This window comes from Sebastes fasciatus, chromosome 12 (genome assembly GCF_043250625.1).
Source record: "Sebastes fasciatus isolate fSebFas1 chromosome 12, fSebFas1.pri, whole genome shotgun sequence".
Taxonomy (NCBI): domain Eukaryota; kingdom Metazoa; phylum Chordata; class Actinopteri; order Perciformes; family Sebastidae; genus Sebastes; species Sebastes fasciatus.
The window spans coordinates 17,730,968-17,758,784 of NC_133806.1; the positions used below are offsets into that span (position 1 = coordinate 17,730,968).

General features: G+C 40.8%; 3 protein-coding genes and 1 long non-coding RNA gene across 4 annotated transcripts in view; 2 read left to right on the plus strand and 2 right to left on the minus strand.

Moving 5' to 3' along the window:
• LOC141779103 (uncharacterized) overlaps positions 1 to 4,291 on the plus strand; it is a 69,153-nt gene extending 64,862 nt beyond the window's left edge. The window contains exon 4 of the long non-coding RNA XR_012596195.1: positions 3,964 to 4,291. This is a non-coding gene — a long non-coding RNA (uncharacterized LOC141779103). The remainder of the gene's footprint in view (positions 1 to 3,963) is intronic.
• Positions 4,292 to 5,854: 1,563 nt separating this feature from the next.
• sec61b (SEC61 translocon subunit beta) lies at positions 5,855 to 11,037 on the minus strand. The gene is made up of 4 exons (XM_074653761.1): positions 10,877 to 11,037; positions 8,977 to 9,074; positions 7,185 to 7,289; positions 5,855 to 6,384 (listed from the first exon to the last, which is right to left on the minus strand). Exons 1-4 carry the CDS (start codon positions 10,877 to 10,879, stop codon positions 6,297 to 6,299), a joined length of 294 nt encoding a protein of 97 aa, XP_074509862.1. The 5' UTR covers positions 10,880 to 11,037; the 3' UTR covers positions 5,855 to 6,296.
• A 267-nt stretch (positions 11,038 to 11,304) lies between these two features.
• alg2 (ALG2 alpha-1,3/1,6-mannosyltransferase) lies at positions 11,305 to 16,590 on the plus strand. The gene is made up of 5 exons (XM_074653759.1): positions 11,305 to 11,463; positions 12,518 to 12,689; positions 12,801 to 12,938; positions 13,851 to 14,018; positions 15,049 to 16,590. Exons 2-5 carry the CDS (start codon positions 12,519 to 12,521, stop codon positions 15,787 to 15,789), a joined length of 1,218 nt encoding a protein of 405 aa, XP_074509860.1. The 5' UTR covers positions 11,305 to 11,463; position 12,518; the 3' UTR covers positions 15,790 to 16,590.
• Positions 16,591 to 16,749: 159 nt separating this feature from the next.
• Positions 16,750 to 18,218, minus strand: LOC141779101 (phospholipase A and acyltransferase 2-like). The gene is made up of 4 exons (XM_074653760.1): positions 18,106 to 18,218; positions 17,505 to 17,628; positions 17,055 to 17,356; positions 16,750 to 16,936 (listed from the first exon to the last, which is right to left on the minus strand). The coding sequence occupies exons 1-4, from the start codon at positions 18,157 to 18,159 to the stop codon at positions 16,829 to 16,831; spliced, it is 588 nt and encodes a 195-aa protein (XP_074509861.1). The 5' UTR covers positions 18,160 to 18,218; the 3' UTR covers positions 16,750 to 16,828.
• Positions 18,219 to 27,817: the final 9,599 nt, after the last annotated feature.

The following is a 27,817-nucleotide window of genomic DNA, read 5'->3' on the forward strand; positions in this document are numbered from 1 at the left end:
ACACACACACACACACACACACACACACACACACACACACACACACACTCTCTCTGTGTCCCAGCTCCCTCCGACCCTCATTACCCATACAGTTCATATGACAGCGACCATGTGGTCTGGATGCAGAATATGGAGTCAGATTATTTTACAGTGAACAAGTTCTCACCTCTCAGCGGACCTGCTGATCAACGGCCATTAACAGAGTGTTGCCCCAATTGGCTGCAATGATACTGACTAATCACTGGTCTTATGATCACAGCGACCGGGCCAGCATGAACACACAGTCACATACACATACACATACATACATCACAGAGAATGTAAAACATTTAAACAACTATGATATGTATGTATAATATCCTCAGAGGTGGAAAGTACACTATGTATGTTTATGTAGTTACTGTACTTAGCATTTTGAGGTACTATAAAAATGATTTATTTATAAGGAAATAGTGAAGAATAGTAACAAAAATTTACAATAAAAGCAATAAAAAATATGGTACACAAGTTAGCTATGTAAAAGCCATTTTGCAATAAAAGGTGGAGAAATGATTAGTTGTTAAGAGAAGCGTAACTGTTTCATGCAACTTTATACTTTTACAAGTAAAAACACAGTAAAAGTAAAAGAGACCTTTTGATTTCACTCAACTTCATTTATCTGATGGCTGTAGTCACTTTGCTTTTGCAGGTAACAATTGTTCAACATACAATAAACTCATGAAATATGATGCATTCCACTATGGATTTAGCGTCCCATAAGTATATGCAATGGTCCGTTTTAGCATTGCACAGACCCCATTATTTAAAGGGACAGTGTGTAGGATTTGGCGACATCTAGTGGTGTGGTATCAGATTGCAACCAACTGAGTACCCCTCGGCTCACTGCTCCCTTTCCAAGACTGCGGTAACGTGAGCTGCCGAGTGCAAAACCGTGGTGACGCCGTTCCTCTCTCTCAGAGGCCATCCTTACCATAATAACACTACTTTAGGAGCAACAGAAGTCAGACGGCTGGCGGTACCACGATTTTGAACTCTGCGGCAAGTTACCGCAGTTTCACGAGCTTGTTGGAGAACTACGGTGGCCTTCAGGTAACGTAAAAACGCGAAAGGCTCTCTCTAGAGCCAGTGTTTTGTTTGTCCGTTCTGGGCTACTGTAGAAAAACGGCAGAGCAACATGGAGGACTTTTTGAAGAGGACCTGCTCCCCATGTAGATATGAAGGACTCATTCTAAGTTAATGAAAACACAACGATTCTTAATTTCAGGTGTTTATACACTTATGAAAACATAGTTATGAATATTATGTACAATTTTTGCTAATAGATTCCCGAAATGTCACACACTGTTCCTTTAAACACTTATTACACATTATCAGTAATATAACACTTTGAATTCCCTAGAATAAGTAATTTTGAGATTAAAGTAAGAACATGATTTTATTCTTTAAATAAAGTATTTTTTATTGTTTTAATGCTACTTTTACTCAAACGAGCTGAATACTTATTCCACCACCGCTAATACTTGTATACTACACCATATGTTGTTAAACAGATCGCGCTGGTGGGCCTTTGTGCAACTTTCAAAACCATTTCTCAGTGTTCATCCCGTCACAGGTGTCCCTGCATCCCCTTAACCAGCCCTCAGTTTTTGGGACATCCCTCAGGATTCACTTGGTCGGTGAGCGTGGATCGATCCCACCCGCCTGTCGATTCATTCCACGCTTTACCAACCATGTGATGTGTTAAAAAATACACACACATACTTGGCATACGTGCGTGCATGGCTGGGCGCTCACATTCATCTAAAGAGGGAATATTCTGCGCAGTCTTTGAAAGGAAAGAAGACTTTCAAATCATGAGCCCTCTGCTGCACCTGATATCCTGATAGCTGTGTTTACCTGCTGGTTGGAACATCTCTGGGCATAAACATGTGTGTGATGAATGGGTGAGGGAGTAACAAAGAGAGGGAGAGAGATAGAGAGATAGAGAGAGAGAATGGCTTAAACAGTTTCTTTTTCCTTCATGCTAAACCACAGAGCAACATGTGTTATGTAGAACAGAATGTATATATGTGACCTATTTACAGCTCACCTCTCTCTATGTAAGGGACCATCCCTTGTAAAAGCGTGTGGTTTCTTCACAGGATATGGGTTTCTGGTGGAAGGAAGCGCTCTGAAGAAAGCTTCTCTTCTTTTCTTTCTCTTTCTCTTTCTTCCCATCTCTCACTCCTCTCTTGCTTTCCACGAGACAAACGTCACCTCACATTTTGGATGTTCAGGATGATTTATGTAGAATAGAGAGGTATAGGCTTTGCTTGTCTGGTAACTTAACATGCACGTTGATGACATTTATTTTTGCTTCCTTCATGTCTCCTTATGTGGATATTGTTTATTGAGTGATTGCTGAAGAATTAAAAGAAACAAACACCTTTAGTGAGGTGCAACCAGTGGGCAACCTCTGGGTCCGGGGAAGTGAAGCTAATGGGGAAGTGCCTTAAACTTGCATTCTTTCTAATAGCCAGCAAGGGGCGACTCCTCTGGTTGCAAAAAGAAGTCTTATTGTGTAGAAGTCAATGAGAAAATGAGCCTACTTCTCACGTGATTTATCACAAGTAAACATTGTAAACATGAGTTTATGGTCTCAATCACTAGTTTCAAATCTTCTCCAATACAGCATGATGTTCATTTAGTAAATTATGGTCCCATTTAGAGTCAAATAGACCATAAAGCAGGGGATGCTTTGGGGCGTGGCTACCTTGTGATTGGCCGGTTGCTACCACGGCGTTGTCCGGTCTGGGAGTTGTCTGTGTATTTGTCTTACAACTTCAGTTTAGGTCACCTGAAAATGTCTTATTCAGCGTTCGGTTGTACTTAGCTCCACTCTCTTGTGTTACTTCTGGTTGCAAAAAAACAAGATGGTGATGGCCAAATACCAAGATGGGGATGGCCAAAATGCTGAACTGGAGGCTTCAAAACGGCAATCCACAAACCAATGGGTGACATCACAGTGACTACTTCCACTTCTTATATACAGTCTATCGGTGCAACAAAGAAAGTTGCACGCAAACTCTTGGTTAAAGGTGCAGTGTGTAGGATTTGGTGGTATCTAGAGTTGGGGTTGCAGATTGCAACCAACTAAAACTTCTCCCGAGGCCCAAGCGTGTAGGAGAACTACGGTGGCCGATGTGAATACGTGAAAACTTGAATGGCCCTATCTAGAGCCAGTGTTTGGTTTGTCCATTCTCAGCTACTGTAGAAACATCGCGACCGGCTCCGTATGTAGATATAAACGGCTCATTCTAAGGTAACGAAAACACAATTCTTATTATTAGGTGATTATACACTAAAGAAAACACTTATTAATATTATATTCCATTTCTGTCAATAGATCCCCCTAAATAATCAAGATCAATATTTTGGCAAAATGCCTTCTTTAGGATAAAATACAGCAACCACATAACTGACATTTCATAACTAGGGCAGGTGTGTCAAATCAACCACAACAAAATCATTTACACATAGCTGAAAACCATTAAGCACAAACTGGAGAAACGCCAGAGTAAAAATCCAAAACATGTGAGTGCTTACATACTGAGTGATTTCAGAGCATTATTGATGTGTCTGTCTGTCCCAAACACAAAGACTGAGGACTCTGGTCCCAGGGTTAATGAAATGAAATGAAATGTACCTCATTTCTAGCCCGTGATGAAACACTGAGTTGACTTGTGTAGACGGTGTCAGGAGGAGTTTGGAACTACAGGTTGCAGGCAGCAGTGTGGAGCGCTCCATGTGCTGCCTGGGCCTGTTTGACTCCTGAACACCGAGGGACGGCTTCACCACGGCTCCTTCATATTTAATCGTTATGTTGAATAATTCTGGCTCACCGCCGTGTTGTGCCACCATGAATTGGGCCGCAGAGTTTGTGAGTGTATCTGTGTGTACGTGTGTGTGTGTGTGTGTGTGCAGGACTGGGACGACAGGGAGAGTGATGTGGCAGTAGTGCCTGAGTTTGCCACGAACACTGGAAGCCGGTGGGAAAGCAGAGCCATAGCAACAGTAATGAATTAATGAACAGGATCCGAATGCTACGTTTAACACAAGGTACAAGCTCTCGCTCTCTCACACACACACACACAGACAGAAGCACAACTACAAGCCAGCTGGTGGTTTTATATTCAACACAGGTAACCTGGTGATGCAGGTGGGGCCTGTACTACTTCTACAACTACAAAACAGCCGGCCAGCAGCTGTCAGCATTAGACTGAACATCATGTCATAAATTCCTCACACTGTTTAACTTAAAGTGGACGAATCAAATTTACTTTTGTTCCACTCAGCTCAGTTATAGTGATTGTCATAGGCATTCGTCTGGTTATGAAGCATTAGAGTATCAAACAGATGGCGTGTGGCTATACAGTCCGCATGACGGTGAATGTTTTTTTTTTATAAGAAAGTAATTTCTATTTTATTTTGAAATGAACAATTATTCAACCGTAACTAAAAATTCCTTCTGCATCAGATTTTTGGGTGTGCCAGCTGCTTCTTTGGTTGGCACAGGCACACCGTGGCACACCTGCAACTAAGCTATTGATACAAACATGTCACATAGTATTCTGATGATATGACTCGTAAAAAAAAAAGTGTCACCACACAGAACGTGTGTTGAGGACAGAGATATACTGTATCTTCATATTCTCTGAGCCAGTGATATTCAGGAAAATAGTCTGCAGCGCCCCCCTCAGGAAAAGACAGAAAAACACCAGATGAAGAACATTAAGAGTCTTTCAGTGATTTTATAGGAAAACCTAAATGTATTCCTTTGATTATGCAATCCTTTAGATTAACAAAAACACAAATTGGTTGCCAGTTTTTTTTGGCTCAAACAAAGCAATAAGAACTTCTTGATTTAAAGTTTTTTAGAGAATGATTTAAACAAAAACTATTATCGTGCTTTGGACATATGCAGGTGTACTTTCCTTAAAACATCAGCTGATTGTTATGCTCTCTTCTCCTAGAATAGACGCACAGCCATGAGAAAAGAGGAAAAACTAATATATAGTTATTGTGTAACATTCAGTATTCATCAGACATAAGCCATAAGATGATGTCCTGCATGCGGTGTGCCTTCTGGTGTTATTCTGACACTATAAAGACTATATTTGACACTTTTAAAAAACTAATTTTGCCATCTGCAATTATTGAGAGCGGCAGAAAAAAAAAAAGCTTCAGTATGGTACGGGTGTTGAGAACGAACGCTGGGGCGGGCGGCCCATGATGGAGGCTGTTGCCTCTGAACCCCTACAGAGGTAAGCTTAATAAATAGTTAAACGTCAGTTTAAAGCAGCTGGTATACATATAATCTCATATACTGTAGATAAGATGCTTTTGAGTATGTGTGTTCCATGTAATCTTGGATGACATGATTAGAAAATGAAGGTTGATTATACAATGAGTACACATGCAGTTTTAGGTGCCATTCAAGACTGAACAAATTAAAAAAGTATGAGTTGTGGCCAAATCCTCTGTCAAATAAGTTGCGGGTAGCTGGAACTTGTCTGAACCAATTAAGTATTATGGGAACTGTCAATCATCACACTGAAATATAACGCTTAACATTTTTGTGGTTCCAATATGCCTTTTCTGTCTGAAAGCATTTTTGTTGAAACAAAGGTTCATAAATGCCTTATAGCAAAATGTACAGCTTCCAATAGTGGGGTAGTTGTTACAGAAGGTTCAAAGTGAGAATACAACCTCACGGTCACTGAAAATGTGGTTGAGAAATATCTCATTAAACTTGAAATGTCTCAAACACAAAACAGGGTTATTATTTCAGAACACAAGGGTAAATTTCAACACATTGATTTTTTACTTTTTTATTGTACAATATTACAATTACATTTGTACAAATGCTGTTAACAAAAAAAAATAAAATGAAATTCAGGCTACAAGAGGGAAATGTTTGCTGGGGCCTGAAAACAACAATGTCCTTGAATACTGCACAGAACCTCCATGCAGCAGGAGGGCCACATATACACACACACACACAGACATTACATATCTGAGGTGGGCTAGCATGGCTTCCTCCCGTTCACCCCATCAGATCTAGCAAAGGGTGGATACCAACATCGGTGCAGATGAAGATCATGTACTGAAACAGTCACATAAAAAAAAAAATTGAGTTTGTGTGTCTGTAGTGCAGAAGGGAACCAGGGGTGTCAGGTTGTTGTTCATTTGTTGTTTGGTCCAGGTCCAATGTGTTAAGAAATCGAGGCGCAGGGTCAAAGGTCATCAGTTGGCGATTAAGAGCGGGTGTACTTCCCCCAGATGTGCAGCATGAAGACCGAAGCAATGAAGAGCAGACTCATCACCAGCACTGGCACCGGGCCGCTGTCGTAACAAAGAGAAACTGATCAACACTCTGATAAAAAACGAACACACACAAAAAAATCCCATCATTTGCTCTAACCCCGACCACAGCCGGAGTCTTAGTGGAAGTGGCTGATTTTATTGATGAGCTTAGGAAACAAGGAGGCGCTCTCATCTCTGAAGGAGGGACTGAGTGGGGGGTTGGGGTGGATGGGGCGCATCGCTAAGTAGCAGCATTGCCATGCCAACCATCTCCTCAGCGGCCCCCTCCTCTCCCTGTCAGAAGGCTGTAATTGAGTTGACCTTTCAGAGTGCATCCTTTAATGAAGCTTTGAGGCCGGCGTCTAACGCAGGAACAAACACGCACTCGATATACAGCACTGTATGGCGAGTCTGCCCTCCTTCGACTGCTGGAGAGACGCACTCAATAACCACCACAGCACCATCGATCAACCACGGCCAGCTACGGCCAGGAGACAGGACGCCTTCTCTAATATTAGGGGCGAGGATGCAGCAGAATAAAAGTTTGAGAGTTTTCTAAAAGTGTGCATCCCTAACACATAATTGTGTGTGTGTATAAACAGACACATTTAAATCAACGTGATCCACCGCTCAGATGATCGGTTTTACCACAGAGGCACGTCTGTCCAATTTCCTGCCATTAAACGTTCCTCCCATTCTACCTGATGAGCACATATAAAACACTAATGATAGCAAGTGTCGGAAATCCTGAGAATTAGTTAAAGTTACAAATGTCAGAGGCTAAATTTGTTTTGCGAGTGTGTATGTCCCGGTGTTCTGCTTTTATAAACTGCACTTACACTTTGAGGCCTGGCGAGTCTTCTGTGTAGAAGCGCCACATGCCGCCGGTGCCTGCCGATCCTGTGGTCCTGCCACCGCTGCGTGTACCGCTGCTGGTAGCTTTCCTGTGGAACGCACACACCAAGTCATGAATATATTAACACTGCAAAGTGTGTGTCATCATCAAGGGCTTTACGTGACAACTAATCTGATCTTAAACTGTTAAAATGCCTTCTTATTAAAAAATGTTTTTCCCGCTATAGCAATTTTCATGTTACAAAATGCTCTAAACAAAATAATTAGAACAAATCTCATAACCTTTACTCATCCAGCAGTTTCTTAAAACCAAACATTTTGATCAAAAACCAGTCAAAAAGGAAAAAAATCCCTGCCATTAGTGTTGTCAAAAATATCAAAGTATCGATACTAACTATTTGAAACTGTTTCAATACTCATTTTCCACAGTAGCGATACACGGGTACCAGCTAAGGCTGTCCCGAATACCATTTTTTTGAGCTTCAAAGCTTCGGCGAGAAATATTCAAAGGTATTTGAAGCTTTGCGGAGCAGCGCGGCTGCTGACATGTTCTTCTGTCTTTCTGTCTCCATCTCCCCTGTTTCATTACCACTGCTGCACCACTGAGCATGAATAATGAATAATGTTGTGGGATTATTCCTTATTTCATGGGCTATTTTGGGATTATTATTATATACTTATATACATTTTTTTTCAAATAAAAAAATGGAGTATTCGAATAATGATGTGGAGGTTGAATACCATGGCAACAGTCGAAGCTTCGAAGCATTCGGGTCAGCCCTAGTACCAGCTGCACTTTCTGCTCTCTCTTCTATCCAACAAGGTTTTGACACACATTATTTATCTTTTAATACAAGCCCCGTGGTATCAAAAATGGTATCTAATAGATATTTTTCAAAGCATTGTATTGAAGTTAGAAATTACAGTGTCGTGACAACACTAATGAAAACACTACTTGCCATTATACACTGTATTCAGATTGTAACTAACTACAGTAGCTGCTGATGAAAGAACGCAGAGATTCATGGCTGCTTCACTTGTGTGATGAGATTAAACGGAGGTTAATGAGGTAATGAAGCGGGTGATAGTAATGGGTAATAATGAGAGAGGTAACAGCGAGCCTCTGATTACACACTGATTAAGCCCACAGGACAACAACATCTATCTGCTGCTCCAATCTACAGAGGGAGGGCACACAATAAAATAAAGCTGAAAATCATCAATCACTCTTTACAGTAAGATGACATGAGCAGGCGGGGTCAATGCTGGGGGGGCTTTTGACAAATAATTATAGAGAACGTGTGTGGGTAGAGATGACCACATAACTTATCTCTCATGCTTAATGTAAAGCGGTCATCAATGGCTACAACATACAGATGTGTGACAAATTAATGAAAAACAAATATGAAGTGTTTTGGTATACAATCAAGACTATGAGTCGCCACGACAGCTTCAGTGCATCTTGGCATGGATTATCCAAGTCGCTGAACTAAATTCTTCCAAAAAGATATTCCCTCATGTCCCTCAAGACTAAAATGTCCAATAGGTGTTCAAATGGTTTGAAATCTCTAGTGACAACTGTAGCAAATGACTCACATCATTTTCAAACACTTCAGTGAGCCCTCCATGGAAGACTTTTCATTCATTGCGTTACTACATCCATTTACGCAGGTCAGTTGCACATCTGTATGCACATCTGTATGCACTTATGGAGAGTTTACACATCTGTCTACTGGATTATAGAAGTAAAACGTGTGTGTGTGTGTGTGTGTGTACCTCTGTCTGACTGTGGAGCCGGCTGCGCGGGGAGCCACTGTCTTACTGGGGGAACGGCTAGACGCCCCAACATTGGTTGCACTTGCTGCTGGTCCAGGCTGAGGGGGAAGACACCACAATTAATACACATGAACATTAAGATAAGATATTCCTTTATTAGTCCCGCAGTGGGGAAATTTGCAGTGTACAGCAGCAAAGGGGATAGTGCAAAAAAACAAGATGCATCAGCTAACACAGTAAAAAAAAAGAGCTAAACAAAGTGTAACAAAATATGAACCATTTAAATAGAAGGAAGTATAAAAAATAGGAGCAGTATATACAGTATTGACAATAAACAGACTATTAACAAAATAGCACAATTGGAAAATGATATTGCACAGTAAGAATGAATGAATGAAATTCCACCGTCAGTTTTGGTGTGTAAGTGTAATTATATTAGTATTACTCCATTATACCCTCTTTCTGACATTATGTCTAATATCTCACACACACACAGCTAAAACTAACCTACAACATTCAGATAAAGAGGTTTAACAGTGATTCTTGACTAGCTAACTTACATATTTTGATTCTGAACTGTACAGTGTGTTTATGTCAAGAGACTGATAGCAAAGGCCTTTAACTAGGTGTCCACACTGTTCATTGATTTCAACTGATTTCTAATCAACAACACATAAACATCACAACCAGACGTGTTCACACATCACATAAATTATTCATTCATTCGTGTAGTGCTGGGCCAGCTTTAAATATGGGTTTTAGGACTGTTTGAGTTGTTGAAACAAGAGCCATGTCCACAAATGAAATTAATTTTAATTTAGACTATACAGACACACACACACTTACAGCTAAAACTAACCTACAACATTCAGATAAAGAGGTTATAACATTGATTTTTGAATAGCTTAACTAACATTTTAAGTCTGAACCGTACAGTGTGTTTATGTCAGATGTCTGATGGCAAAGGCCTTGACTAGTTGTCCACACTGTTCATTTATTTCAACTGATTTCTAAGCAAGGGCAACATCACAATGTAATATATATATACATACATAATTCATTCATTCATGTAGTGCTGGGGCCAACTTTAAATATGTGTTTTAGGACTGTTTGAGTTGTTGAAACAAGAGCCACGTCCACAAATGAAATTAATTTTAATTTAGACTATACATATATACATACTTTCTTTTACTCACACAAACTAACCTACAACATTCAGATAAAGAGGTTTAACAGTGATTCTTGAATAGCTAACTTACTTTTTGATTCTGAACTGTACAGTGTGTTTATGACAGACTGATGGCAATGTATTGCAATACTCAATATGTTCTTCCACCCCTAGTAAACACTGAGTCAGTGGTAACAGACCCTGACTATTTTTAATTTAGGAATTGCTTTTAAAAAAATAATATTTCCTAGTATAAGGATTATATTAGTATTACTCCAGTATACCTTCTTTCTGACATTATGTCTTATATCTCACACACTCACACACACAGCTAAAACCAACCTACAACATTCAGATAAAGAGGTTTAACAGTGATTCTTGAATAGCTAACTTGTACAGTGTGTTTATGTCAGATGTCTGATGGCAAAGGCCTTTAACTAGTCGTCCACACTGTTCATTGATTTCAACTGATTTACCATCATCACAACAACATCACAACCAGACGTGTTCATACATAATTCATTCATTCGTGTAATGCTGGGGCAGCTTTTAAAATGTGTTTCAGGACTTGTTTGAGTTGTTGAAGAAGAGCCACGTCCACAATTGATGAGCTAACCTTAGCAAGCTAGCTACCAGATAGCACAGTGTTAGCTCAGGTCTAATGGTTAAACTGGTGCAATAGAGGTAATTAGCTTTAACATTAGTCTTTTAAGAGGGAGCTGAGTATCTTACCATGTTGATTTATGTGTCCCGATGCGAGATGAAACCCTGAGCCCCTCTTCAAGCTGATGTCCACGTCAAATGAAGAGCAGAGAGTCGGTATGTGTGAATTGGTCAAAACTAGAGAAGAGAGCTCACTAAGCTGACGCGTGTCTAACAAACGACACGACTGCTAAACACAAAGACCAGCGCAGGCGACCGAGCAGAAGCCTGCGCGGCTGATCGCATTCAACACACAAAAACAAATTAATCAGACATTATTTTAAGAGATTTGTTTATGCCACTTTGATTTAAAGTATTTTAAAAACACAAATATATTTTGAGTACATTAGAATTTGTGTGTACTTGTACTTTTAATGTAAAGGCAAATATTTGGTCAAACCTTGATTCTGAGGGAGACGTGTCTCACAGGAAGTTGCATTGAGGAAACAGACGCCATTGTGGTGCAAGCACGAAGCGCCGATTAGCCTAATCACAGTTAGATGGTTTGAGCCAACATGGCGTCCAAACGGGACAGTTTCACGAGTTGTTCATGTTGCTACTGACGAGCATAATCACAAGGTTTCCAAACTCGGACAAGATAGTCGAGAGCTCAGAAGGTAAACATTATAATTATATTGTAAGGAGATATAGCTACGTGTTAGACAACTGCCAACCATGTTAGATTGTTAATGGGTTATAACTTCATTAGATAACTTAACAACAGGCTTATCACTGTAACAGTTAGCTAAACACACTTAACTTCAAACAGTTCATCTAAATCAGAAGGTTATATCTGTTTACTCTAGTAGTTTGACTTCTTATCCTTAAATTCAGTGCCAGCTAGAGGTTTATAACAGAGCACTTTGGGGACATAATGACAGCCACAATGGTTTGCAGTAGATGTTTTATCACATGATAGTGCTTCAAGGGCTTAAAGTTATGAATTAAATGATGTTACAAAGCCACAAAGACAAATTCTTGCAGCACTGAAACGTTTCTCTTATTGGCATGAGATGGTGGATTCATAAATCTCTGGTTGCTTGTGTAGGGAGAGTTTTAATGGCATTGCAAATTAATTTAAGGGCTTAAAGTTATGAAGATTCAAGATTCAAGCCCTTTATTGTCATTGTGTAGTACAACGAAATTAGATTGTGACAATCCCATAGGTGCTTATGAAAAGATAATACAATAAAAAAGAGACAATACAAAATATAAAAATACAATATGTAAATTGATGAGATGACAGTTTTGCCAGATTATTGCACAAAGTGTCCGTCAGATAATTATCTAATTATTGCACAGAGTGATCAGCATTAAGAATTAAAATGATGTTACAAAAACCACAAGGACAAATTCTTGCAGCACTGAAAAGTTTCTCTTATTGGCATGAGATTCATAAATCTCTGTTTACTTGTGTAGGGAGAGTTGATTGTTTTAATGCCATTGAAAATTGATTTACACTTTGATGTGTACCTCAGGTTGTGGATATACCATTTGTACATCTAATTTGGGATGATTTGTATACAATCTGTCTGTGCTCATCAGTCGGTCATTCTGCATGATATAGTGATGTGCAATGTCTTTAACTTTAACCCTGTCTGCAAACCTGCATTGTATTGTAGGAAAATATATCCCAGATTCAATTTGAACTTTATTCATTCTTGTGTGCAGGATGGCGCGGGTGGTGTTCCTCCATCCAGACCTTGGTATTGGTGGAGCAGAGCGACTGGTGGTCGATGCTGCCGTCGCTCTGAAGTCTAAGGGATGTAGTGTTCAGATATGGACGGCCCATTACGACCCAACACACTGCTTCTCTGAGACCCTGGACCCAAATCTGCCTGTGGTACGTTAACGACACACACCTCACTATGTAATACCGTCCATCAAAGATGACACAACAAAGACAAAGAATGGTAAATGTGTGATTTCATTGTTGCTATTACTCTTCTAATAGGTCTGTGTGGGTGACTGGCTACCCACCAGTGTGTTTGGTTACCTGCATGCCCTGTGTGCCTACCTGAGGATGATCTATGTGGCCCTCTACCTGGTCTTCCTCAGCGGCGTGGAGTACGATGTCGTCTTCTGTGACCAAGTGAGTCGTGTTCTACAGGAACTAACTCTCTGTCTGTTTGGTCGTCACTCATTTGAGTTCCTCTGAGCCGTCTGTGTCTTGTAACTGTCTCGGTTGCTCAGAGAATAGCTCCCATTGTCAACAGAGGACTGTCTCTTTGTGTCTTCCTTTTTGTGTCACACCCTTTTACTATACCATGCCATGAGGTGGATCCTCCCTTGCTTATTTTGTACTGTTTTGTCTTTCACACAAATACGCACAGGTATCATCTTTCTCTCGGACATAATTACAGTACAAAGAAAACTCATTAATGATCGACTTACAGTGTGACAGTAGAAGAAACTTCTGAAATTAATAAAACTGCAGTCAACTAAAACATGTTATGCAAATGCCACATGGAGCTTTTACAGTTATTGTCTTAGGATACGTGTTCACCAGTTAGATACATTGTTTAGTATTAACACAGTATGCTTTACTGTATATTTAGCGTCAATTTATATTACTGAACGTTTAGCTATGTTATATATGTCAATATTTTAGAGCTGCGATGATTAATCGATTAGTTTAAATTACACTTTAAATTAAATTAATCACAAGCTATTTTGATTATCCACTAATCGGTTTAAAAAAAGGTCAAAATTCTCTAATTGCAGTTTCTTAAATTGAATATTTTCTGGTTTCTTTACTCCTCTATGACAGTATACTGAATATCTTATATACATTTTTCACGACAGAATAATCAATCATGAAAATAATCGTTCGTTGCAGCCGTACTATATTTAGTATGTGTATACTTATTCATTCTTTAGTTTTTAGTGTTTTATTTATTAGTTTTTTCTGCTGCCATATTTGCTTTTGATCAGCCAGGAAGGAGGAACATTTTTTAGGGAAGACATGTACGTTTTTGTTCATATCCCTTTCATTCCACCCCAGGTGTCAGTGTGTATCCCGGTGCTGCGACTGTCCCGTCTCAGGAAGAAGGTTTTGTTTTACTGTCACTTCCCAGACCAGCTGCTCACCCAGAGGAAGTCGGCCCTGAAGAAGCTTTATCGCGCTCCCATCGACTGGCTGGAGGAACGCACCACTGGCATGGCTGATATGGTGCGTAACGGCTGAGGGTTGAAAGCTGTGTCATTCTACAGGTTGTGAGGGTCTGATTGCAGGGCAGGATTGTGTCATTGGAAAGGCTCATTTCTGTAGCATGGTGGTTAAAAAAATACTTTGCCGCAATAAATAAAACACGAGTACAACACAAAAATACCAGACGTATTAGATCAAGTTTAAAAATAACAATAAAATAAAGTAGTTGTAAGTCATTTTCAAAAGATACTTATGAACCATGATGTGACCTGAGTGTTTTAAAGGCCCTGGTAATAAATGCTGTGTGGTTTTATGCTCAGATTTGAGAATGGCCAGCGGGTCCTATGTGAGGATTTCAAGCTAAACTATACTATACTTATAAGAAACATTCTAAATCATTAAAAAAAAATTTAAACTAAAAGGATAATATAATTTAGCTTCTCAATTTGTTTTTAAATCCTCCTTTTTTTTTTGTTGCATTTTGCCGTTTGCAGATAGGAAAGTGATTTTTTCTGAGTTTAACAGCAGTAACAAGAGTTACAAAATTCAAGTTGATTCTGATGCACAAAGTAGGTTTATAGCACTAGATGTAAAATCTCAGAGGTAAATATTTATAGATTATGCATATAATAAACAAAATTAATAATACTTGGAATATTCGGTGCTATCCCAGGCAAAGGCTGCCTTCAAGGGAACTGAAAAATAATTATTTTTTTATAGCTCAGTGGTTGAAGTTTGGAAAACAGAGTTGGTTTGCTCAGAATTACTTTTATTTCACTAAGAGGTTGTTTAAAAGGTGAAGTTTCTCTTCATAAATCAAAATACAAGGTATATTTTTTTTAACAGTTTGAATAAACCAAAGTGATTATTTAAAATGTGATACAGCCTGATCTCCGCGGGTTGTAAAAGCTCAGGGCCCTGGTAGAAAAGAAAATTACATTTTGATTTTAGTCTAGACTTTAGGATAATCAAAGACCGCAGGCTGTCATCCAACTCATAGGGAATTAAAATGCATGTGATATATGTCTAATCTCTCTGTACTTCTTCTTAGATTCTGGTAAACAGCCAGTTCACCGCGGGCGTCTTCAGCGAGACCTTTCGTGGTCTGCGAGGAGTCCAGACAGATGTCCTCTATCCCTCCCTCAACACGTGCACCTTTGACCAACAGTCCAGTGAAGCACAAGGCCTGGGAGGGCTGCTCCCTGAGGGAACCTCCTGCCTGTTCCTCTCTCTGAACCGATACGAGAGGAAGAAGAATTTGGGGCTGGCTCTGGCGGCGCTCGCAGCCCTGAAGAGCAGCCTTCCTGCAAGCCAGAGAGCAGGTATTCACCTGGTGGTGGCGGGTGGCTACGATGACCGAGTTACTGAGAATGTTCAACATTACACTGAACTGAAAGAGCTAGCAGCGCAGCTCCGCCTGGAGGACTGTGTCACTTTTCTGCGCTCCCCCTCTGATTCAATGAAGGTGGCGCTGCTGCGGGGCAGCGCCGCCGTGCTGTACACCCCGAGCAGAGAGCATTTTGGGATAGTTCCCGTAGAGGCCATGTACTGCTGCTGCCCTGTTATCGCGGTGAACTCCGGGGGCCCCCTGGAGAGCGTGGCAGACGGGGAGACGGGCTTCCTGTGCGAGCCCACAGCAGACGCCTTCTCTAAGGCCATGGAGAGGCTCGTGAGGGAGCCGCAGCTCCGCAGGGACATGGGACAAGCTGGGAGGAGGAGGGTACAAGATAAATTCTCTCTCCAGGCCTTCTCCGACCAGCTGCACGGGTACATTGTCAGGCTGAGCCAGTGAGCTGAAAGCTGGAGGAGAGGCAGGAGACGGGTGGAAAAATGATCCTCTGCTGAACTGTGAATTGTCTGTGGATTACTGGGGTCTGCAGTGAGGTGAAGTGGATGTCTTAACAGAGAATGTATGTGTAAATGTGCAGGGTGGTGGAGGGGGGGGGGTATTATGAGGACTCGGAGGACAATCAATCAGCATTCCCCTGGAGGGGTTGCTGAGAGGAAAAAAAAGGACGGAATCTCTATACCAATTAAGACAAGAGTAACGAGTTTACCTTCCCTATCTCTGGAAAAATACCACACCTGTAAGTGTGTACGTAGGTGTGTGTGTGTGTGTGTGTGTAATTGTACATGTGTAGCAGCGCCGCAACCAGGAGTCTAGCAAATGAACGTACCAAAAGGATTGATTGTTGATTTTTTTTTTTCTTGCTTTGCTACAGTAGTCTTTGTCTTTGTGTGTTTGGGGGATGAAGAAGAAGAATGTAGTTACCACCATGCGCCATCAGGCAGTGCACAGTCCCAGATCGATAAACAGGATGCTTTCCGCTACTTCCTGTCCGCCCAGAGCTTTGTTCCCCTCCTCGCATTCAGAAGACGTTGGCCTGTTCATGACTCCTGCTGCTGTGTGGAGGTTATTAGCAGATGATAGAGAGTGTTTGGCTTTATTAGAGGTCTGGTTGATGGGCAGTGTGACTTTGTCTGGGTCATTATCAAGAAGGAGAATAGCAGAAGGTCATTGTGTCTGGCCTCCTACTGTATAGAAATGCTCTTATTGACATTCCTGAAGTCTTAATAAACAAGAGGACACATACTTTCCTGACTCTTATGGGATTTGCTTTGTTGGTAAAGTTTTTGCGGGTGAGCGCGGAGGCACAGAAACGTTGTTAATACTGTGCCATCTTCTTTTTTCTTTTCATTGAACAGATTTGATTGTGTCCTGCGTTGTGAAATGAAACATTCTCAGACAATGTAGCAGCCAAAGAGTTTTATTTTTGCTCCTTATCAAAGTCAGTGTGACAGATGTACGTGAGATGCACCGCAGAAGATCCTTAAGTTTCTGTCTCGGTTTGTTGCTCTGTCTCCATCCGTTGCTGCATTATCATTTGCAAAGTTTGAGATGTATCCCCATGCGCGTCGTTCTTTTTCTTAAAGGGAATCTAAAAAATAGCAAATACAAAAATATTAATATATTAAATTATAGGCTGATTCATTGGCTATAGATTTAATATTTACAACGCCACACAATCTCTTTCACTCGGGTATCGTTGAACCAACCTGGTTGCACACAGCGTTGCCGTATCGAACAAATGTGGCGAAATGCTCGCTGTTGAAGTTCATCAGGTCGTATTTGAACTCCTGGTGCAGAAAAGTCTCACAGCGCTTCTTCATCATCTCTTGTGGAGATGGAGCCAGGTTGTGCTTGTTGTTGTTGACCCTGATACGAGTTCCTGGAGGAACTTTGATCTGCGTAATGCGCTGCGTGCAGATTCTGGTCTTCCTCAAAACACGATCACCGTTCGACTTCGGAACCATTTGTTGAAGGAAGCTGCGGCAGGCTCTCTGTGTCATGTTCTCATCTTACAATTACAGGAAGAAAGTGTGTAAAAAAAATATTAATTTCAGTAAAATAAACCTGGTAGATTTGAGTTTTCTGAGTAACACATGTTTAAGTTGTTCATATGCAGCATCATTATTTCAAACTAAGTCACATTTTCAGTTTCTTACCTCCAACTCCGAAATGGACAACACAGCCATCTCCAACATAAACTCCCCAAAGAGACAATCCTGACCATGGATGGGCAAACTCAATCAAGTCTCCGATCTCTGCTGTGGACACACTCGGATCAACCTGAAGGAAAAAAGAGCAACAGTATCCACACGTCCTTTTTTCTTTCACCTTGATTTCCTCACAGAATTCAGATGAGAAGACATTTATATTTATGATTGACATCTGGGAAAATAAAAGACGATGGACGTAAAATCAAATAATGTGACGGAAATGTTTTTTGAAGAGCAGCCTGTTACAATAAGGGACTGTAAAAGTGAGACAGTATGCATAAACCAAAGCCGAGCTGCAGCAGTAATGAAGATCTTTAAATACTCAATATGGAAAACTATACTCTTACTGTTCGGTGAGGAATTCCTCATGTTGAGAACTCACATAATTATACATTAGGTTATAGCTATCAGTTTTCTTGTCTCCAAAATTATTTTACTTTGGGAAATGTACCTGTTTATACGCCGTCTTCAGCTGGTCAACAAACATACACATGCACATACCTTGACAGGACTGTAGACATTTCTGGATATATTAAGTAATACTCACCTGTCGCCATGACATATGGGAAAAAAAGCTGTTCCAGTTTCCCAGACGGTCCATTGTCGCTGTGAGCTGAAGTCAACAGACGGACTGAAGTGCATTTTCCAATTATTGGGACGCCGTAACCAGGTTGTGTAATAGTTGAAACGCCTTCATTATTCGCAGATAGCCTTGACTGTAACAGCTTCAAGATGATAGGCAGCCTAATATGTTACCTATTAATCTAATATGTGCTCTATTGTTCTATCAGGTTCAGGGTGACACTGTGAGTCAATCATTCAAAAATAAATTATTCTGTTCAGTTTGTTTAAAATATGTGGTTAACCTGCATTGAGTTTTCAATTCCCACTTCTCATATTGATTCAGACATGTCTTCAGAGTCAATTTCAAAAGCTTAAATGAAGAAACCAACAGCGATGCCGCTTGTTTTTCACAACTGAGAACTATTTGTCCCTGTAGATCCAATTAGTGCAGGTGGCCTTGGTTTAATTTGAAATGGATACTAAAGTCTAGCATTTTGAATATCACAGTGATAAACCTCAGTCAATTTAAGTTAGTGATCCTTTTTGATGTGTGAAAATAGAATTTTATATATATATATATATGTGTATATACACACACACACGTACTGTCTATACATACAGTTATGTATATATACTGTATATATAATTGTGATATTTGATCGGTCACAGCTTGGGCATTGATTGTTGATGATCTTTCATATAAATACGGAAGATTTAAAATGAGATCCTTTATTGCCATTTTAAGGTAGTGTTTAGGAATCTGCTTTGTGAGCTCACGTAAAAACAAAACAACAAACCCCGTGACCACATTTCAAACATAAAAACATATAAAAAAACATCATTTTAAACATACTTTAAAATGATATGTGGGTGTAACGTTAGTGACGTAGCTCTTGTAAATATCACAATATACAGTAGATGAAATGTGGCAAATATGGTGTTTCCTTCATGACCTAATCCATATTGCTGTTGTTTTAAACTAATTAGCCCCAATTTAACTTTTGTTCTAAAACTAATTATGGATTACATGGCTCTTTATGGAAAGGGAAATTTAACCACACAACATAGGCTATTTAAAGGCAGTTTTATACATAAAATGCTACTAGGGCAAGAATCAATAAGCAGCAGTGTGTGTGTGCTTGTGTGTGTGCTTGTGTGCTTGTGTGCATGTGCGTGCGTGCGCGCGTGTGTGTGTGTTCCCGCAGTGTTTCCTCATGCAGAGGTATTAAGAGTAGATGATGAGGAGGGCGTTGCTGCAGTGATTTAGGGGCCCCGCTAGGCAAGATGATAAAAAGGCCCTGTGGAGCCTGTAAGGGAGGGAAAGACCCACAAACCGTGTAATTCAGTGTAAATGTGTCCCACTTTACAGCCTACACAGAAAGATGGCGTCTGAAGTCTCTTTTCTGTCTCTTCCTGTTCTCCTCGCTCTTTAAAGAAACTGTCTTTACCTCAAAGTTGTGAAAGAATCGATGTCCCTTCCCTCCCTCCACCCCCTGCCTCCCCTCTGTCAGTGCCCTGTGGTGGGGTGGTTATTGAGATCACGGTGTGTCTGAGTGGCAGCGATAACCGGTACCCAGGTGCCACTGGCACATGGTGTTTAATTAATTAATGAGACCGCGGGGTTGGTTTTCTAATTCCACCTAGCCAGCACCGGGGTGTGGGGGAGATAGCCGCGAAATGTTTAGGTGTGTTTTCAGGCGAGGAAAGGAGAGATGTATGTGAGAGTGTGTGCGTGTTACGGGTGTATATCTATTTTGTTGGCAGTTTGGGAGCTGGTTTCCTTGTTAGTGGAATATTAAATATGTATGGAATATTTTTACTCTGACTTTTAATCACGCCATATGATTGGGAGTTAATCATGAGCTAAATGCAGCTGATGATGAGAGAAACACAGTTAGTGTTAATACATCAATCTGAACCAGGTCATGTACTCATTGCCCTGAAACAGAGAAATGTACACGAGATTTAAACATAATAAAGTAGTGGGTGGTGTTTAGAGCAGTACCTGGTGTGTGTTACGCAGGTTTAATTATAATGAATTGGATGATTTATAGGGTTAAGATTGGTAGAAGTAATTTAAACAGTGTTTTTTCTTTGATTGTTAGTAAAGATCTTTTAACATTTTAGCAACAAAATGGGAACAAAAAGATTTCTCTCAAAACTTTCCCATCCATTTAATTTATATATGTATAAGAAATAGATGTTATGATAAGACCTTTCAGAAATTAAGTAGTTCACCTTTGAATTACTCTAATATACCAAGACACAAGTCCATTATACAGTATGCTACCATGTTTTATGCAGTGTTTTCCATTATCAACAAAATACAGAATTTACTCTGTGGCTTAAAAAGTTTAACAAAAAAACATAAATGAAGATAAAAACGGTGTGGCAAAAATCTTCTATCCCGATATAGGTCATTTCATATCTCAATAATGATATATATCACAATATAAGATGTTTTCTGTTAATTCAATAATTCAATAAATAAATAGTCTATATGAAATAACCACATGGCAAAGCCTATTTTTGTATACACGTGTGAATTCATTACTTGACAAATGAAAAGTACGGAGTATCTTCTCATGTAATTAAGAACTTTAGTGCAAAATTATAATATTTTCTGAGAAATTTTAATTAGTATGTGCTTATTATCAATTTATACGACGTAATTGTGTATCACGATATCTCGAAATATGATTTTATCACAATATGATTCTATTGAAAGATGAAAAATTATCATATTGAATTATTGCCCAGGCCTAATTACAACCACCCTTTGTCAATATTTCATTTAAAATTTAAGATTCAAAGCTGTGTTGTCACTGTACAATGAAATTCGTATGTTGCTGTCCCCTCTGATTGCGATCTATAGAGCAGAAATATTTAAAAGCTAAAAAAAAGGTAGTTCGAACAGGAAAACACAAACAGAATTGGGGAAGACAAATCGTGCAAACATATACGTTAGGGCTGTGTATTAGCAAGAATCTGGCGATACAATGCATATCATGATGCAGGGGTTACGATTCAATATATTGCAATACTGTAAACAAGGCGATATATTGCAAATATTTAAATCTAATTTTAAGAAAACTGTCATAGCATAAAGAACACACCGCCATATGCATAAATCGGAGTATAAGAAAGTTAACTTTTTCATGCAATTAGAACAGTGAGATCGTCATTTTTCACAGTCCCTGTAACATCCAACATCATAGCTCTACTTTGAGATAGCACATATCTCTGCAAATGATATAAAGTATTGACGGAGTTAATCTTTGCATGTAAACCATTAATTATAAATCAATACAGTGTTTTTGAGAATCGATACAGTATCACAAAACATAATATCACGATACTATTTTCAATATTTCTTGCACCCCTAATATACATATATAAAGTCTATTGTGCAGCATTAGTGCAAATTGTAATGTCTGATGTGTAACACGTGCAAACTACGTGCAAATCTGTACCCTAACTCCACTGACTTTGTACAGTACAGTTAGATATATAATACTGCACACCAGATGTGCAATATTAACGTGATGTGTGCAGTTCCAGTCTTTGGATATATGCCAGCAGCAAAAAGTGTAGTGTGTTTCTGTAATCTTAACCAATTAATAGGTTAAAATGTTCTTTCGACCTGATTTATCAAGCACAAACATACAAAAATGACATTTCTCATGGATGTATTGAAAGGTGTTTTAATCAGAGATCATTTGAAAGAGCATCCCCCAAAAAGTCTGGACCTACAAGATTATATTCTTCAATTTCCTGTGATGCGTGAAGAATCATTAGTGCAACATAGCCTTCCTTTTCACTCAAAATATTTTCATATTTTGCTCAAGAGACAGGAGGAGTTTTACTGTTGGATAAATGCAGCGAGGAGAAAGAGCCTTCCTGGTCATGGATGATAGAATATGCTTAAACAATAGAAAATCTGCATTTGTATTCACAGCTCATCTTTAAGAGCTGTTTTACATGGTACATGTTAGCAAATTATGTATTTCACTCTTTACTGCTTCCATAAACTATTCAAATATATTAGCTTACACCTCATAAATGTTAACACTGCACAACTCTTATACTCACACTGGCAAAACAGTACGAGGAGCTGATATCGCAGAGGAAAGGAATGATTTACTAAAGCTACATAAAACTCTTCTCTCTGTGGGAGATCATAATAAAACTTCTATAAGCTCTGATAGTGGAATATTATAGATAGCCTCTATAAAAATAGCTTTATGGCCCCGGAAAGAGAAGCATTACGACTTGTTCTACCCTGCGCGTTGTGGTTTAAACCATCTTATAACGCAAAGATAAACGAGTCCATAGATTTCATACATCAGACGTCATCTAATTCACACAACGTTTATCCATAAAAACGTGAGGAGTCTTGTTTCAGATATAAAGTTATGAGGAAATGTCCACCAGCATTGATGGGGTTCAGTCAGATAAGAAACAACACAAGATAAGTGAGAAAAAAACAACAACAGCGTGAGTTGCACTCTGTTCTGATAGACAAATATGTAACTTATTAATAAGATTAAATACTCATCAAAGTTTCCAACAGCAATGGTGTGCCTCCGGTGTATATTGTTGATGTTACCGTTTAAAGGGGACCAATTTCGCTTATTTTCAGGTGTACTTGTATATTGGGTTTCTACTGGAACATGTTTACATGCTTTAATGTTCAAAAATCAATTTACTTTTCTCATACCGGCTGTGCTGCAGCACCACTTTTCACCCTCTGTCTGAAACGCTCTGTTTGAGCTCCTGCATTCCCTCCTATGTTAGTCTTAGTCAGCTGGGCCACTCTGTTGTGATTGGTCAACCGAATAAAACTCTTCGGACGCCGCTCCAGCTCTGCTCCAGCTCCGCTCCAGCTCCGCTCCAGCTCCACTCTAACTACCACTCTAACTAGCTTTGTTTTAGGGCATGCCAAACTACCCACTAAGCAGGTATCATGCAAATGTGTTACTTGGTGACATCACCACGTTACGGAAGAAAAGGCGGTCCTTCAATCAAGGCATTTCAGGTAGTTCAGGAGCAGTGTTTCCGGGGGGGAGAGTAACTCCCTTTGGCATGGACTTTGGGTTTTGTAACTTTGCAGACCTTTTACATGCCCAAAAAATATATAACACACTAAAGAAAATGGAAAAAGCACAAAAGCATAATAGATCCTCTTTAAATTGAGACTACACAGGTCTGTCAATATCATTTGATACTATCATATTGTTACCTGGTTGTCATTTTTTCACATCCCAATACTTTACTGCTACTCTCATTTACAACAAACACATTAGTAGATGAGATCAATGCATGTGGTACAAGTTGTTCACATACAGGAATAATAACTCTTAAATGGACATATTCTTTCACATTCACTTTGTGAAAAACCCAAAGTTTGCAACCAACCGCTACTGGAGCTTCTGTCTCAACCTAAAATGACTCTGGTGGAGCAGATGCGTCACAAACAAAACAAAATCTCCTTACAAGAAACTGACTCACATGAAAACAACGTAAAGCTGAATGAATGAAGTGAAACAAAATGACAAATCAGTCTGATTATCAGCTAATCGCCTCTTTGACGCACAGACATGAAAGTGTTATTGATTTTCACATCTAACTCTCAAAAAGGAAAGTGAGAAAGCTTATTACACAAAATGTTCTCACCGTTCATAGCTACACCTACGAAAATAAATGCACTGTTATTCATAGGGCTGTCCTCGACCAAAAAAAATCGTAGTTGACTAACACATATGATTTTTGTCGACTAATCCATTAGTTGATTTAATCGACAGATCTGTGAAACTGAGTTTCTCCACAACGAATCACACAAAAGCACCACTTTAAATCTTGTGTTTACTAGAGATGTGCTCATGAGTTTCTTGGAAATAAGTCATTCAGCATGAACAAAGCATAAAAAAATTACTAATCAAGTTGATTAAGATCAAAACTACCGATTACTCGACTAATTGACTAAGAAGGGGCAGTCCTACATTCGACAAAATCAATTTGTATGTAATCCACGTAATCGTGAACCACGAAGTATAAAGAGCAACAAACGTGTAGGGAGGATCTCGGGGTGGATGGGTGGGTCAAAAAACACCGGACTTTCGCCAGGAGACTGGTGTTCGTACCCCGTGTTAAACCAGAAGTCAGCGTTGATTTATTCGTTACGTAACTTCCATACTTAACTAACGCCAATTCCGGTGTTATTTTAACCCAAACGACGACCTCTTCCTAAATTTAATTAAGTAGTTTTGTTGCCTAAACCTAACTAAGTCGATCTCTTCCAAAGCCTAATTAAGTAGTTTTGACAGGTCAATGTGCTGAATAGCTTAAAAATTTAGAAGTGTATTTAGAAATCCTATTGTGATCTTTCTGCTTTCTTTCATCTGCTATTTTAAGTTTATGACCCAGATCTACGTCTGAACGCACATACATGCACAGACAGATATCCTGGCTCCCTGGTTGCTCTTCCTGGAGCAGCAGGGTGATGCAGGAGGAGGAGGAGGAGGAGGAGGGGAGAGAAGGGAAGAGGCAACAGGAGAACAGACCTCCCATTGAACTTGGCTCGCTTCCAGCACTCATTCAGCCAGTAATCAGCTGTGAGTCAGTCAGTCATACTGGCTTTAAACAAACACATTAACATTTGAGTGCACATTACACAGGCGCTCACTTGCGCACGCACAATGCTGTCATCACATTAAACACACACAACACAATCAGGCACTGTTTAGCACCCTGGGTGTTTCTGCTGTGTTCTTACCTGGTTCCTTGTTTTTCTGGTTTTCGTGCTTTTCGAGTGTTTGTTTCTTTACGGACGTTGGCCTGAGGGCTGCTTTTGGTGTAGTTCTGATGGGGATTGGCACCAGGAAGGGGTCTTTAGTGATGAGGTTGGAGGGTATGCGGGGTGTTTGTGCAGGCAGACGTACAGAGAGAGGCTGGCTTGGTGCACCCTGATCAAGGGGTACCATCGCCCACCTATCGGCCCAGAAGGAACTCGCTCTCGCCAGCGGCTACGACGCCATAGTGCTGTGCAGGAGAAGCCGAGCAGACCCCCACACAGCTGGGGAGGATAACCTCCCGGTGATAACACTCACAGGGGTGAATGTCAATCACGCTGTATGCCCGAATGTGTGTGTGTGTCTGCATGTGTGAGACAATGCCCCTCGATTGTTGATGCAAGTATGCTTTATGTACAACTATGCATTCTTAATGTGTGTGTGCGTGTGTGTGTGTGTGTGTGTGTGTGTGCCCAGTGATGGCCTGTTAGATTGAGCTGTCAGTCGGTAGGCAGCGGATGAAGATTAATGGAGCGCGCAAACAATAAGAGGCTGGCAATGATCATAAATATGCTAATGGCCATTATCAATACACAGTCACTGACATGCATAAGAGTGTGTGTATGTGTGTGTGTGTGTGTGTGTGTGTGTGTGTGTGTGTGTGTGTGTGTGTACAGTATTCATGCAGCAAAGATTTGGGATAGGAGGTGATTCAGGTTACTGACATAAAATTGTTTGCCCTCCCCTCGGGATCCGCACCAAAAAAGCCATGCCCACACACACACACACACGCACACACACACACACACACACACACACACACACACACACACACACACAAAGACACACATTTTTAGACCGGCAGTGTGTTGGCTGACTGATGGACGGGAGAGACGGGCGTCCCATGTGTTATGTTTGGGTTGAGGGCTACAAGAGGGAGGGGAGGAGGGCTCATTGAGTAGATGACATGATTGGTGTCGCATTAAAATGTGTTTATTTAGTGTTTGTGTGTGTGTAGGTGTGTGAGAAGGGCAGCGGATAGCGATGATGTCTGTGCCAAGCCTCTGATTAAGACTACAGGTTCAGCTAATGGCACAATGAGAGGCTGATTAAGAGAGGAAGAGATGGTGAAAAAAAGAGTAGTGGGAGATAAAAGGGATAGATAGACATCACTAAACTGATGATGGGGCTCTTTGTTGTCTCATCCCATTCTGTGGTTCTCTGGGGTCCTTCCTGTGTCTGCAGCATGCACTCATTTTTTAAATGAAAAGCCTCTTTCTTTATCTCTCTCTGCCTCCCCCGCCTTCCTCTTTTTCTCCCTCGCCGCCCATCTGGGTCACGCAGCACAAAAGAGCAGCACAGGGGCCCCGAACTGAAACCCGGTCGTCCACTTCATCACCTGAAAGCACACTTCTTAACCTCCTTCCACCTACTTTTCACCCCCCGGTCGTCTCCTCTCATGCCGCTTCCCGCCCACTTTCCTCCGCTCTACTAGGGTCTGCAAAGTCCACTGGGAAATGTCGGGGGCTCACGGGGCTCTCCGACCTTCCTTGTCCTTTAAACACACATACACACATGCATTCACATACGCACACACTATCCATCCGGTCCTGATGGAGAGTGTAATTTGTGTGTAGCAGGGTGGCGATGGATAGAGCATGTAAAGTAGACATAGGGAAGTGGTTATGATTGGGGCTAATGAGCTCACAGGGGACGCTTGGATAGAGGAGGCTGGCCAATGGCAGACCCGGCTCAGATATACCTCTCTGGAGGGTCCCTGCTGAGCTGAGACCCCCGCGGCCCCATGGGAATGTGACTGTGTATGAGTGTGTATGTGTTTGCGTAGTTTCCATTTGAAAAGTCCCTGTGGTCATTATACACTCATTCTGCTGAGCTGGTTATTATTGCGCTCCATGGACAGGGGTAGATGTCGAATCACATCGGTCATTAAGTCAAGGTCACCGCTAACTGGTAAAACACAGAGGGACTCGCTTGTTTTTGGAGTGCTATTGAGCATGATACGCTGCAAACTCAGAGAAACTCAGCGATGATTGCTAACACTGCATCAGCGGGAAGTGTGGGTGTGTGCGAACAGGTGTGTGTGACAGTGTGTCACTCCGTGTGTGTCTCATTACCATGCATCGTGTGTCAGTGTTGTCCAGGAGGCTGAGCCTCCGCGCGGCGCTCCAGGGGAGAGTTATAGATTACTGGCTGGAGCAGGCAGGGGCCAGGGGAGCCGCTGGAGCCCAGACCCGACAACTGCAGGCTGGGCACGGCTCTCAGCTCATCAGCCTATCTCTTGAGGCTGCGGAGCTTAACCTGGAGCAAGGCTCTGATTAACCAGACTAATGACGGTGCAGCCCCCAGCTCCCACTGCCCAACACCATAATCACTGCTTAAGGCCCTGGCCAGTCGGCGTGTCTATATGGAGAGAGAGCGGTGTCACAGCTTAATGGATAAGTCTACTGACAACAAGCATTTTAAGTCAGCTGTCAATACAAGCTTTTAGAGTCACTCTCATGGCAGGAGACCAATGTATGAGAGGCTGGAATGAGATCAAATACATTCGGCGCTTAAATCATTTTTCCTGTGTTTGTCAGCTGTGTTTGTGTGCGTGCATGTGAACATGTGTCACCACAGTTGTAGGTGTTTAATGAGTGCTGATCGATCGTCTCATCTGTGCCTCCTTATCTCTAAAGCAAACATTTCATCAGCACAATGGCTTTCAACCTTTGGTACACACAGAGACCCCAGCAGACAAACTACACAAGCCAAATGACCTATGCAAATAAGACAAAGACAGACATGCTTTTGTTCATATCCCTCTCTGACAGACAACTACCCAATAGGTATAATGAGCATACACCAGTAAGGATGCAAGTGTCTTTGTGGGTGTGAAGGTTG